Source organism: Rattus norvegicus, chromosome 6 (genome assembly GCF_036323735.1).
Source record: "Rattus norvegicus strain BN/NHsdMcwi chromosome 6, GRCr8, whole genome shotgun sequence".
Lineage (NCBI taxonomy): Eukaryota > Metazoa > Chordata > Mammalia > Rodentia > Muridae > Rattus > Rattus norvegicus.
The window spans coordinates 27186710-27201766 of record NC_086024.1 but is presented as its reverse complement, the minus strand read 5'-3'; the positions used below and the strand labels follow the sequence as shown (position 1 = coordinate 27201766).

General features: G+C 44.3%; 1 protein-coding gene across 1 annotated transcript in view; it reads right to left on the bottom strand.

Moving 5' to 3' along the window:
* Srd5a2 (steroid 5 alpha-reductase 2) overlaps window positions 1-15057 on the bottom strand; it is a 39500-nt gene that overhangs the window by 15822 nt on the left and 8621 nt on the right. The window contains exon 2 of the mRNA NM_022711.5: window positions 491-654. Coding sequence (NP_073202.1) covers window positions 491-654 — 164 coding nt within the window. The remainder of the gene's footprint in view (window positions 1-490; window positions 655-15057) is intronic.

Genomic DNA, 15057 nt, shown 5'->3' with positions numbered 1-15057 from the left:
GGAGGCGTAAATAGGTAGAAAGATGAACAAAGCAAGGGAAAGGGGCAGGTCTCAAAGCTCAGAGAGGCAGAACATTCTAGGAACAGGGATCATCATGGACAGAAGTGCTAAGACAGAACAGGCTTGACAGTTTGAATCCCTGCAACAAGGCTTCTGGGAGTAGCACAGATAGCAAAGTTGGGGGGCTCAAGAAAAACTGCAAAATCGAAAAGTCTGGGAACATTTGGTTTTTATAGACAGGGGAACCTGTTTGTTTCTTAGGCGCGGTTAAAAATCTATTGGGTCATTTTGAGAAGGGAAATGGCAAGATGAATCGGCAAGGCAAGTGTTTGACCAGTCTCTCTAGCTGCCTTAGAGGGAAAGGTCGGTGTGAGTAGGAAGGGAGTTTGTGAGGAGACCGCAGTAGCAGGATGAGAAGAGACAATAGTGACTGACACTGTGGAACTGGTGTTACCTGGGAAGGGACGGACTGGAGATGTCAGTCACTCACCAAAGCTAAACCGCACATCTGTGTACCACTCCTCAGGGTATTCTGCGCAGTAAACCAGGTAGTAGGCTTGAAGGAGTCCGTTCCCTATGCAGAAGGCAGTGGCTCTCAAAAACAGCACCGCTGGGAAAGGCCTCCCTCTTGTGAGCAACGAGTAAATAAATGTCCTAGGAAAAAGAAAGTGATTAAGAGTTTATTGAAGGGGGAAAGAAGGGAAGGGGAGGGGCCAGGATCAAAGTGAAGCAGTGAGTGGAGAAGAGGTCAAACCACAAAATAGTTCAGACAACCCCACTAAACTTATTGTTACGAACACTTTCTCCTTAATTTTCGCCCAGTCAGTAAAGTGTTTGACTTGCAATTCTTTTTTTTTTTTTTTTAGGTCTGCCATGGTGGCACGCCCTTGACCCAGCACAAGCGACACAAAGACGTGCATTGGATGGAGGTCACTGTCTGGTACATGGTGTTTGCTCGCGTTTTGTTTTGTTTTGTTTTGTTGTCTTGGACTTTTGTCTGTTTGCCTTATAATGTTAAAAGTGCATAGAAACTAGCATGTGGTGCCTTGTTTTATTTACGAAAGTTAGACAGAGTCCCTGTCCAGCAGCTGACGGCAGAGGGAAGACTAGAAGAATTATCACCCCGTAAAAATCAAGGGAAGAAACTGGCTCGGCAAAAATGTCAGGATCAATTCTTTTTTCAGAAATTTGGATGTTAACTGAAACGTGGCAGCAACCTGCAGCACTCTGATAAAGGGAAGATGAAATGCATAGAACACAATCCCCGGGACATCAACTCTCCCTAGCTAGACCCATTTACCATGTTCATGCTCTCTGCGGCCTTAAAACAGTTCAAGTTCCAAGTGTGGCTGAGAGTCAGAAGGGGAGTGGCTGAGAGTCAGAAGGGGAGTGGCTGAGAGTCAGAAGGGGTGTGGCTGAGAGTCAGAAGGGGTGTGGCTGAGAGTCAGAAGGGGTGTGGCTGAGAATCAGAAGGGGTGTGGCTGAGAGTCAGAAGGGGAGTGGCTGAGAGTCAGAAGGGGTGTGGCTGAGAGTCAGAAGGGGTGTGGCTGAGAGTCAGAAGGGGTGTGGCTGAGAGTCAGAAGGGGTGTGGCTGAGAGTCAGAAGGGGTGTGGCTGAGAGTCAGAAGGGGTGTGGCTGAGAGTCAGAAGGGGTGTGGCTCTTTCACACTCCCTAAGAGAAGCCTCCCTACAAAGCTCTGCTCTGCTCCATAGATTTGTCTGTATACCGCTTCACACATGCTGAACAATTTAGAGAGCAGCTCCTTTTAGTATTCCGATAGCTTGGTAACCCACGGTGGTTACCAAAGGGGTAAAGATGAACCCTATGAAAGTTTACAAGGAAAAGTTAGGGAATGCGATGCTCTTATGAATTTAGCAACACTCAGATGCATTCCTGGGGAAAGTGGTATTTGGAAATATCATTATGGATGAGGGTGCCCAGAAAAACAGCACTCTCTGAGGTCTAGGGGTAACAGTCCACCAGCAGTGACACACAACCAGGCCTCTGTCCATCAACACCACTCCCCTCAGGAAGCCAGGGCATCATGAAGAAGTAGCTAATGAGACAACAGAGGCGGGGAGGATGCAAGGATGTCAGCGGGTGTTTCATTGTGTGGGAAAGTAAGGGAACAATTGAAGAGACAGGAAGTTGCCCAACTGCTCCACTAGCCAAACTTGTGGTAAACAGGGCGTGGAAAAGAATGATGGCTGGAGATGCTTGTGAATGTTGGAAAAAGTTCTGTGACTTCATAATGATTCATATACATATGAATGGCATGTATATGTGATGGCAGTGATGAAAACAGACACACCCTAATGGGCCAGCCTTGGATATCCATTCTCCCAGCCAGCCACAGCTCCATTGAATCTCCTTTCCCCAGAGCACCCAGCACCCGATGCCTGGATGACTGACAATGGCAGTGGGGACAGGGTTTGTAATGCTAGTGGCTCTTGCCTGGAGTCTCAATTCTCCTGTCTCTTAAATTTGCAGGAGGACACTGACCCAGGCCTGCTCACAGGACAAACACACTTCTCAGGAGAAATGACTCTGAGACAAGGCAACGAGAGACACCTCATGGAGGCAATCACCGAAGAAACAGCCAGCCCAGTATAGAATACACAAAAATCTTGAGTAAATAATGAACAGTACAAATATGTTTGGTAAATAAACCCCCAAAGGATGCTCAAGGAAATGTTTTCCTCGAGGCAGGAAATGCCAAGGAAAGGGGCCTGCAAGACAATAGAAGACAAGAAAACCACTCAGTTAGAGGGCGATAATTACAATACACAGACAGTTTTGAACTGGAAGTTCAAGAAGGAATGACTTAAGATATTATGCAGGGAGGAATGGACCACATCTGCTAGGGCTTTTTAAACATTCTGTAGAGCTGTCTGCCTGTCTGCCTGCCTGCCTGCCTGCCGTCTGTCTGTCTGTCTGTCTATGAATGATGTAGGCACATGGCACAACACAAGAAGGTTAGAAGACGATTTGGGGAATCAATTTTTCTTCTTCCACTTTTCCTGGCTTCTAAGATCAATCAGGTCTTCCGACTCTCAAGGGTCTTCAAATGCATCTCTCCAGCCCGGTGGTCAACAACCTTCCCGATGCAAGGAAGTATTTGACAGTGACCTAAATCACATGGACCTACCCTGCCCTACCCTGATAAAAGCATTAAAGGAAGTTACATGGTTCCCAACATTTGCTGACACCATGCCTGGGATTATTTGTCCAAGCAGAAGGAAGCAACAGAAGGTTCCTTCTTGTTCCTGAATGTTCTACTTGGAAAGAATACTGGTCTTAAAGAAGAAGCCTTGAGTTTGAGCAATAGTTCTCTTAAGCTCCTGTGTGCCCTCGGGAAGTCACCTCCCTTCCCCTAGGGCAAGCTCAGGCCTGAAAATACCAAGGTAATCGTGAGACTTTGAGTGGAGAAAGCCCAGTGCAGTGGTTCTCAACCTTCCTGATGCTGTGACCCTTTAATACACTTCCTCATGGTGTGGTGACTGCAACTATAAAATTATTTGTGTTGCTACTTTATGACTGCAAATTTGCTACTGTTATAAACTATAAATATCTGGTATGCGGGGTATCGGATGTGACCCTGTGAACGGGTCATCCCGTCCCCAGAGGAGTCATGACTCACAGGTTGGAAACCACTGCTCTAACCCATCAGTTACATTTTAATTTTTTTCCCTAGTTGGGAAAATGTTTAGGTCCCAGAAGTAGCAGAAGAGATAACAATGTTATTCAACGCATTCATTTGGAAAGATGAGCAGGTGAGTCTTGGTTATAGTTAAGGATACAGCACATATTCAGTGATATCTATGATGCGTATTGGGTTTAAGACCAAAGAACAAAATGATGGATGTTTCTAAGAGGCAAATTATTCAGATCAATTTTACACATGGGAAAGCTAGAGCCCGAAGAAGTTAAATAATATGCCCCAATGGTAGATCCGACACTGGAATAACAGCAAAATCTAGATTTCTCTGGGTCTTTGGCTCAGTCCTAAGTGGTTGCCCCCAAGTGTGAAAGCCTGAGTTTGGTTCTCTGGCACCAAAGGAGATCCAGGGACAAGAGCTCACATCTGAAGCTTCACCGCTGTGGCCTTGGAGATAGGAGGCTCTCCGGAGATCACTGGCAGGGTTTCTAGTCAAATTTATGAACTCCAGGTTCAGTGAGAGACCATGACTTAAAATAGGTAAGGGGCTGGGGAGATTGCTGAGTGGTTAGGAGCACTTGTTGTTCTTAAAGAAGCCCTGAGTTCAATTCCCAGCACCTTCAGCCATCCATAACTCCAGTTCCAGGGGATTCAGTGATCTCTTCTGATCTCCATGGGCACTACACGCAGGCTTGCAAGCAAAACATTCACACTCACAAAATAAAATAAAATTGAAATTATGAAAAAATAATGTGATAAAAATGGAGGAAGACACTGGACCTTGGCCTCTATGTGCATACGCACACATGAGTGTGCACGCACACACCATATACATACAAAATAAATTAAATTAAATAAATGTAGGTCTTTTGCTAAATTCATTTACCTACATTAAACTTGCTGGTTACTCCTGAACTAATATTTTTAAAAACTATTTATTATATTATGTTAATTATATTCACATATACATATTACTGTCACACGTGACTAGCACGGTCATTACTGCGGTTAAGTTAGTCTGAGATTTATTCCATCAGAGACCTAACTACATGTGTACTTCTTCAAGAGGCCAGGTGCTTCTGCTTATGGTGACTCTCTTAAAAGGACATTTCTGTGAGTCACATCCATCAAAGAGCCAGAAATTTGTCTTAAAACCTCATGTGTTGGACACTGCATCCCTTAGGTTCATATGTTGATGGCGTTTTAGAGATGGCACCCAAGTAATGGATGTAATCCATCTGCTCGTGGATCAGCAGGGTACTGAAGGGGTGACTTTATTGTAAAAGCAGCACTTTCTGGTACACGTGTCCTGTCTTGCCTCTCTGTGATGCCTCTCAGACACATTATAATGCAGAAAGGAGGCCCTCACCACATCCCTTCAACAAAACACCACCAACATAGGAACCTGAGGGATGCGGTTTCCAACACTTGGTACAGGTGCCAGTACCACATCTTTGAACTTCCCAGGCCTTAGCACTGCAGTCTAAAGAAACCTCTATATTTTATACATGACCAGGTCTCAGGTATTTGATTATAGCAACAGAGGATGAACTAAGACAACTGACACTTGACTTTGTAAATTTCTTAATCACTTATACACACACACACACACACACACACACACACACACACACACCACTCATCTCTATTGCAGACAATAAAGAAAGTCAAAGTCTGGAAACTATGACAAAAATCACAGTTACACTTTAGATAAGGAATTCTAGCTTCAAAGCCTTGAACTCTGCTCTTGGAGCTCATCGGCAAGCCTAACAAAAGCATTGGGTTTGAGGTCAGAAATTGTGGACCAGTTTTTGTCCTACCTAAAAACTGGGCTTCATTCCTTCCCTGTGACCTCCCAAGATCTAGGCCTGTAGTGCAGTGGTAAAGCACTTGCCTAGCATGCTCAGGGCACTGAACTCCATCTAGAGATAGAGTCAAGCTGTAGCATGATTGAGGAAAGAATGTGTGCATGTATTGCCTCATCTACAAATCCAACTTTTAGACTTAAACAGCCAGGTAGTCGCACAGGCACCCACTCCTTGTATTTTCGCTCTCTTGGCAAACGCCATCAACCCTGGGGAACAGAGACAGCCCTGCGCTGCTGAACCTTCCCACCTTGGGACTCATCTCCTGAACAGGTGCTGGATCACAGGGACCTTGAATGCTCGGTGTTCAGAGTGGCTGAAGAAATAAACATCTGCTTCCTGTGTCACTTCTCTGGAAACTATAGTCTGCCTCCCTACTCCCTGGTCCAAGCATTCAGACTCTGATCCCTAAATCCCCTACAAAGCCCCTCTCTCTACATTCAAGCGCAACAGTGACCACACTCATTTCCATGAATAAAATCGCCACCTCAGGGCCAGAGAGATGGCTCAGGGGTTAAGCGCGTTCACTGCTCTTCCAGAGGTCCTGAGTTCAATTCCCAGCACCCACGTGGCAACTCACAACTGCCTGATGCCGTCTTCTGGTGTGCAGATGTACATGCAGACAGAGGTACCCGCATACATAAAATACATAAATAGATCACTGCCTCTGCCTCTCACGTCCTCCAAACTGTTGAAGAAGGAAGAGGAGAGTGGGGCCCTGACCCGGCATGTCTACAGGTCCTCTGTGCACAGGGCTTTTTCCTCCTAGGGAGAGTGAAAATCAAAAAGGGAAACAAGCACTTCCTGAAGGTGAAGTTCTGGCTTGATGAATTCTGTCTTCCTAACAGATCTTGGGCAAGCATCTTTGTGTGTAAGTGAGGCTAGTCATAACTTTGGGATTAACATGATCATTCCCATTAACATTCAAGATTCCCATTCTTGGAGCTTCAGGGGCCTGAAGGTAGGTTAGATTCTCAGAGGGAAAATGTCTAGAGAGTCAATAAAAACTCATTTAGAAAAATAACTGCCTCTTAGCAGTGAGGTCTTGTCCCCTGAATGAGAGCAAATGAGTCCAACTCCTCAGCTTATGACGCTTCCAAAGTAAACCATGGATCCAGCCCACACTTATGGCCTCCTAAATCAATAATCCTTGCTTCTTAACCAAAGGGATGTATCGAGGCCGGAGATGCTAGAAGTTCCTTAGCTGTTCATGCACAGCACGGCTGGCGTGCAACAACGATTGATGTGCAGTCACTCAGGACCCAGGCTCTTCCAGGGAGTCTTCGGAGAGCAAAAGCAAGCAAATGCGAACAAAGCTGTAGGTTTTATTGAGGATGGGCCTTCGGAATAGAGCATTATATGTTACTCCCGCCCTCGTTCCTTCGTCTCCACACAGCCGTAGGGAAAATGGAAAATGCGACCTACCAGTCTTCTCAGTGGGAAAAGGAAAAATAAATCCATAAACATCAAGAATGTTGGGAAGCCAGAAGCCCTAGGGAACAAATATGGCTCTCAGGACATAAATGGCTTTGCTTTGGGAAACTGGAAGCAATTCAAAACAGTATATGTCTCTGTGTAGAAAAAAAATGGCGGAGAGAGGGGAAAGAGAGTTGGTAGTTGGTTCATGAGACCGCAAAGGAACACCAGGGAGTTGGACACAATTTCCCCTTCAGCTCTGTATGGTTGGTGCTGTTTATCAACCTGACGAGAATCTAGACTCCCCTGGAAGATGGGTCTTTGTCATGCCCGTGAGAAACTGTCTTGACCACATTAATTGATGAGAGAAGGTTCACCTTGATTGTGGTCAGGACCATTCCCTGAGCTGGGAACCCCAGACTAAATAGAGAAAGCCACTGGGAGTTAGCACAGATGCACGTATTATTCTGTGCTGCCTGACTGTGGGTGCAATGTGACCAGACACTTCAGGCTCCCGCTGCCTTCACCACCTCACTGCGGTCGACTGTACCCCAGAACAAGGAGCCAGAATAAATCAAAGCCTTCTTCCTTAAATTACTTTGTCAGAGTATTTTTTTTTCATCTTTATTAACTTGAGTATTTCTTATTTACATTTCGAATGTTATTCCCTTTCCCAGTTTCCAGGCCAACATCCCCCTAACCTCTCCCCCTCCCCTTCTCTATTGGTGTTCCCCTCCCCATCCTCCCCCCATTACTACCCTCCCCCAACAATCACATTCACTGGGGGTTCAGTCTTGGCAAGACCAAGGGCTTCCCCTTCCACTGGTGATCTTACTAGGCTATTCATTGCTACCTATGAGGTTGGAGCTCAGGGTCAGTCCATGTATAGTCTTTGGGTAGTGGCTTAGTCCCTGGAAGCTCTGGTTGGTTGGCATTGTTGTTCATATGGGGTCTCAAGCCCCTTCAAGCTCTATCAGTCCTTACACTGATTCCTTCAACAGGGGTCCCGTTCTCAGTTCAGTGGTTTAACGATGGCATTCGCCTATGTATTTGCTGTATTCTGGCAGAATACAGATCTACAGGAGAGATCTACATCCAGTTCCTGTCAGCCTGTACTTCTTTGCTTCATCCATCTTATCTGGTTTGGTTGGCTGTATATGTATGGGCCACATGTGGGGAAGGCTCTGAATGGGTGTTCCTTCTGCCTCTGTTCTAAACTTTGCCTCCCTATTCCCTCCCCAAGTATTTTATCTCAAACTTTTATTATTATCTTATGTATATGGGTAGGTGTCTTAGTTAAGGTTTTACTGCTGTGAACAGACACCATGACCAAGGCAACTCTTATAAGGACAACATTTATTTGGGGCTGGCTTACAGGTTCAGAGGTTCAGTCCATTATCATCAAGGTAGAAACATGGCAACATTCAGGCAGGCATGGTGCAGGAGGCACTGAGAGTTCTACGTCTTCATCTGAAGGCTGCTAGCAGAATACTCACTTCCAGGCAGCTAGGATGCGAGTCTGAGAGCCCACACCCACAGTGACACTCCTACTCCAACAAGGGCACACCTCCTAATAATGCCACTCCCTGAGCCAAGCACATACAAACCATCACATTATGTATATGTATATACGTGCACTATCTGCATGGTAAACAGAGGCCAGAAGAGGGCATCCGATCCCCTGGAAATAGCGTTTTACAGGGTTGTGAGCTGACATGTGGGTGCTGGGAATTGAACCCAGGTCCTCTGAAGGATAGTCACTGCTCTTGTCACTAAGCCATCTCTTACCCTGAGTCATTTTATCACAGCAACAGGAGAAGAAACTACGATAGCATCCTCTGCCCTACCTACGCTTTGTGATGTTTCCATGGTCTTGTGTCTTTAATTTCTTCCTATGCTGCTGATGTCAATTTTAATTATCTTATGCTCATTCAGATAGAAGCTGATAAGTATTCTGTAAATGTGCGGCTTTCTGTAACTACTAAGTAAATGTTCACTAGGAGGTGGAGGGAGGAGATGACACTCTCTTTGGAAAGGGTTAACTGAAATTGCAGATCCAAATTAAACCCAGAGGGGAAAAAGTTAGAAATAACACATCTTGTGTCTACCAACTCATATTTAACTAAATCTTCTTCAAATATAATGCTATTGCTAAGATTAACAAGCCAATTGAAGACTCTTCACTATATGAAATGTGAGACTTGATTGTCAATCAAAATAAATTCAAGTTCTGCAAATATGTAGAAAGCTTCCCAGTGTTGCACTTAGATGTTCTATATGGTGACCTCATGCCTCTGTCATTCACTGTCCCATTTCCCTGATTTCTTTTACAACAAAATTTCTCTTCGGAGCAGCCCACACTTGTCACCTCTCTGACATTTTCTCCTCTATTGCCTCTGTCCCCATAAAAACAAGCCCTGGTAAGGTCACCTGGTGCCATATTTCCAGACCAAGATCAGAGTTTCAGGCCTCTTCAGGCTGGGCAGAACCATCACCATCTTCTCCTGGAGACAGTGCCAGAAGGACACCACACTCCCTTGGTTCTTCTGCTTCACTCATCTATCCTGGTTTTCCTTTGTGGGTTTCTTCTCAACACCTGGTCCTCCAAATATTGATGTCCCAGATCTCAGACATTTCCTACTTCGTTAACCACTATCATTGTGATGACATCCCCTCAAATAGTATTAAGTAGTGGTGGTGGTGGTGGTGGTGGTGGTGGTGGTGGTGGTGATGGTGGCGGCGACGGCAGTGTCACTGTGGTCTGATTGTGGTCCATCCTTCGTGAACATGCACAGCACTGCAGAAGTCTTTAGGAATGTGTTAGGCTGTGAGTGCTCTACCCTAGTAAGCAGATGGACTCCTCTGCTGAAGGGTTTACAGGAGTGGCTGCTTGTTCTTGCCTTTCTAATCTTGTGGAGATTCTACAAGAAGGTCCTCGCCAAATGCCACCACCTTGATGCTGAATCCTCCAGCCTCAGGAACTGTGAGGGCTAAATTCACACTCCTTACAAAGTACCCACTTCTGTCCTAGATGCTCGAGCAAACTAAGGCAGGCATCTGTCTGATGGTTCATTCACTCATAGACCAGGCAGCTCCCTGCTACGTGTCTCATGTCATGAAGATTTCAGTCTTAACACGCCCCAAATGAGACTCCTGATCTCCCACTCTCTCCAAACCTGTGCATCTTCAGGGCTTTCTCATCCCAGGAAATTGCTAGTTTATTCTCCCAATTCCAGTGTATAGGTCTCTCTTCTCTCTCTCTCTCTCTCTCTCTCTCTCTCTCTCTCTCTCTCTCTCTCTCTCTCACACACACACACACACACACACACACACACACAATCTCCCTCCCTCTCCCTCTCCCTTCTCCTCCCTCCCTCTCTCTCTCCCTCTTCCTCTTCCTTTCCCCCTCCCTCTCCCCCTACAATCTCCCCCTTTCTCACCCAGAGACCAGAAAAAAAAGGAAAAAATAGTACCCTCACTCCTACCCAACAACAAAATTCAGAGAAAGTTCCCCTACCCTATCACTGAGCTAGGAAAAGCACATTAAGCCCTGTGGAGTTGTCAGAGAGGGCTAAGAGGGAGCCAGAACTCTCATATTCTCTCAGTACATGGTGAGATCTTGTGGGGAGTCTGTACATCCTGACCCTAATCCTCTTCCTGGTCTGGGTGGTATTTGAGGCGACTGAGTGGAGAGTGGAAATAGTCCCCAACCCCCAGCTCACTCTTATGAGGTGGGAGAAACACCTGGGAGGAGAAGGAAACACAAAGTTGCCAGCCAGGCCGTTGTCTGTGGAGGGCAAGTATGGATCCAGAACTCCCACCCCCTGCAACAGCAACAAGGAGCCTTGGCATTAGGATAACCTGGACTGCTGCCCACACAGGGCAGGAATGGGGTGACACTCCCATAACCTTAGCTAGATCCATGTGAGGAGATATTGACACAAAATCCTGACACAAGCTACTCACCTGAGAGGAGGGAACCTCAGTTAAAAAAAAATCTTCACAAGATCAGGCTATACACAAGCCTGCAGTGCGCTTTCTTAGGTAGTGATTGATGGGAGCAGGCCCAGCCCAATGGGGGTAGTGGTATGCCTGGGCTGGACATGAGTTCTATAAGAAAGCAGCTGAGCAAGCCAATGGGGAGCATCCAACAATGGCCTCTTCTTTAGCTCCTGCTTCCAGGTTCCTGCCCTGGTTCGTTCCTGTCCTTACTTCCTTCAATGGTGAAGAGTGATATGGAAGTGTAAGCCAAATAAAGCCTATCCTCCCTGAGTTGTTCCCGTCATGGTGTTTTATCACAGCAATGGTAACTCTAACTAAGGCCGTGGTTAAGCACACTGGCTACTCTGGCAGAGGATTCCATTTGTTTCACAGTAACCACATGGAGAAGCACAACCGTCTGTAAGTCCAGTTCTCAGGGATCAGCTTCTTTCTTCTGGCCTATGCAGACACAGCACATGCAAATGGCATACAGGTGTATGTGTAGGCAAAACCCTCATGCATGTAAAATAAAAATTAAAAGTAAACAAAACAAATAACAGCAAATGCTAACAAGGTCACAGAGAAAAAAGAAATCTCATTCACTGCTGGTGGGAGTGCAAAGAGGTGAAGCCACTCTGGGAATGAGTATGAAAGGTCCTTAAAAAAATAGTAAAAATAGAACTATCACTTGATCCGTTACACCACTCTTGGGAGTGCAGTCTTAGGAACAGAACCACACACACTATAACCCAAAGATATTGTAGCATTGTTCCCAATAATCATTGTGGAACCAGCTCTGGTGTCCCTCAATGATGAAATTATCTTTAAAAATGTGAAGATTTAATTATATATACATACATTGTATATACGATGGAGTTTTATTCCCACATGAAGAAAAATGGAATTATGCCACTTGCAGAAAAATGAATGCAATTGGAGATGATCATATTAAATAGAAGAAACAAGACTCGGCATGATGAATTATGATATGTTTTCTCTCCTGTGTGGGTCCTAGATTTTACAGAGATACATACATTTCATATACATACACACATGCATGCATGATATGAGGGTAGAAAGACTTTGTGGGGAAGAAAGAGAACTAGCAGGAGGCGGTAAGGGAGAGAAAAGGAAGCATGGCATCACACACAGCCGAAGTATATGATACATTTAAATGAAGGGTCTTTATGAAGCTTGTCAGCACGCACTTTGAACACACCAATAGAAATTATGAAGAGAAATATACTATTGTAGGGTGCGGTTGTCCTTATCAAAGGGCACAGCCTTCAAAGATGCCTCTGCCTCAGCATCACACCTTTATACATCTAATCTCCATTCCACTGTTTACTTGAATAATAATTTAAAAAAGAATAAGATAAGGCATATTGAAATTTATTGGCAGACTTTGTTGAGTGAAAGTTCAGACCCATCTGTCATCACTGGTATCCCCTAATCAATAGCCCCTACTCTATGGCCCTGTAGTCACCTTGGCACCCACAGCTAGATGAGGAATAGGATTCACATAAAGGAAATCAGTCTTTCATCACCTGTAGCCTTCCACAAGCTTAGAGACGTACAAGATGGAACCCAAAGGTCCTTGCACATCAAGCATGAGAATGGATGCAGAAATAGAATTAAGAAACTGGAGAGATTTCTCAGAGCATTTGCTGCTCTTCCAGAGGACTCAGTATGGGTTCCCTGAATTCACAGCAGGTGGCTTCTGACGACCTATAATCCAGCTCCAGGAGACTTGCCACCTTTTGGCTCCTGTGAGTGCCTGCACACACTTGGCGCACATGTACTTGCGCACTCGGGCATGTGAAAGTGTACACATACACATATACGCGCGCACACACACACACACACACACACACACACACACACACACTAAACAATTTTTAAGGAAATAAAAGGAAGAAATACAGGAAAAATAGTAGATACCATGCGAAAACTGATGCTCAGTTCAGAAATACAAGCAATGGGCTTAGCAGTAACAGGAGTATAAGCAAAAACCACTTAAACCTGCCAATCAGCCAGTAGTGAAGATGGTCAAATTAGCAAAGATGAATTATAAACCCCACTGGGGATGCTTCCTCTTCCAGTAAATTTGGAGTAATGGGAACTGGATTTATTTTCTAGACTGTAAATAAGCAAGACAAATTATCTGAAACAAAAGGTATCAGACAATGAAAGACAGTGTCTTCAATTATTTTCCCAGTACTGTGATAATGTAGTCTCTCAAAAGCACCTTAATGGAGAGCAGAGTTGTTGAGTTCTTGGTTCCAGGTCATAGTGCATCAGAGCAGGGACGTCACAGGGACAGATAGCAATAAATTTACACATACTAGTGCTCAGATTATTTTCTCCATTGACTTATACAGTCCAGAGTCCACTGCCTAGGGAATAGTACCACCAATAGGGGGCAGTTCTTTTCATCTCAGTTAAGATAATCAAGATAACCCCCCACTGACATGATCATAGGCCCACTTCCCAGGCGATTCTACATTTTTCTTAGCTGACAGTAAATACTAACCATCGCATACAGGGATATCTGAGAAACAAAGAACACATTATGTGAACTTTATAACTATCCCAGATTGCTGTTTTGAGAGGATTTCTAGGCTGAAGCACAAGCAAGGGGATTCTAAACTAAAACTACAAGATTCTTGAGTCAGGAGGTCAAGATTGTACAACTCTCATTATAGAGTACTTAAGAGGGAGACACAGAGTACTGAAGAGGGTCTTTTTCAGATAGTCAGCTAATTAGTGAATTTGTGTAAGAAAAGAATCACCCCCAAATTTAAGAACAGTACATAGTACTTAATATTTGATCAGAAATAAAGTCCATTTTCACCAGCCAGATAGAAAACTCATAATCCATGAGACACTGCTAGAATGCTCTAAAAGACTTATTTTAGAGAAGATTAATCAATCTAGGTAGACCAGTTCTCTCTGGAAATGCCTGAAAGGATTGAATTGCTTTCAGATAACTCAGCTGCACCTAGAATGAAGATCAATAATATTTATAAAAATGTAAAGATTCCTAACATTCAACACTATAATTTCCTCTCTTGTTGTTTTACTGGGTTTTTTGTTTTGTTTTGTTTTGTTTTGCTCTTGTTTTTTAGAAGCTGGTTTGTCCACCCTGATCTGGATCTTCCTATGTAGAAAAGGTTCACTTAAACCTGTAATCCTCTTGCCTCAGTATCCCAAGTGGTAGGATGATGGTGACTTATTTTAAAGAGCTTTAAAGCAAGCTACATCTGGCTTTAAAGAGCTACAATTTCTGAGCGTCTAATGCATGCAAAAATGTGGGTAAACATTGCCCATGACTGGAATAACAATCAATCAAAAGTGATACAGATAGTACATGGAAGAGTCAGTAAGTGGTTCAGGGAGGTAAGACACTTGCTAGCAAGTCAGATGGCCTGAGTCCTGAGTCCCATCCCTGGGATCCATATGGTGGAGGAAAGAAACAACTCCACAAGCTGTCTTCAGACCTCCACACACATATGCATCAGAAAAAAGGAAAAAAGAAAGAAAACTCAAAAATAAACAAGGTCAATATTAGAATAGCGGACAATGAAATTAAAATGACGATTGTGACTACATTCCTTGTGTTTTTAAAATTAAACCAGGACATGAAAGTTATTTTTCTTTTTAAGTTCAAACTTCTATGGATGAAAACTGTAGCTGGGAAGGAACGGTCTTTTTGGCTTATACATTACAGTCCATCAAGGGAAACCAAGCCAGGGGCCTGAAACTGAAAACCATAAAAGGATGTGCTTGCTGGCCTGCTTGCTCTGGTTTACTCAGCTACTTTTATACTCCAGGCCCATCCTGCCTAGGGATGGCACTGCCCTAAGTGGGCATCAAGAAAAGGCCCTACAGACCAATGTGATGGAGATAATTCCTCAGTTGAGGCTGCTTCTTCCCAGGCAACTCTAGCTGGTATCAAATTGACAGTAGTAGTAGTAGTAGTAGTAGTAGTAGTAGTAGTAGTAGTAGTAGTAGTAACCAACACAATTATAATTGGTTTTGATTATAGAGCAGTTAAGTGACCAGTTTTTTTTAAGATTTTTTTTAAGTCCTGTATCTACATAACATTTTTTTACCTTTGGGAGTGTCTCCCTTTAA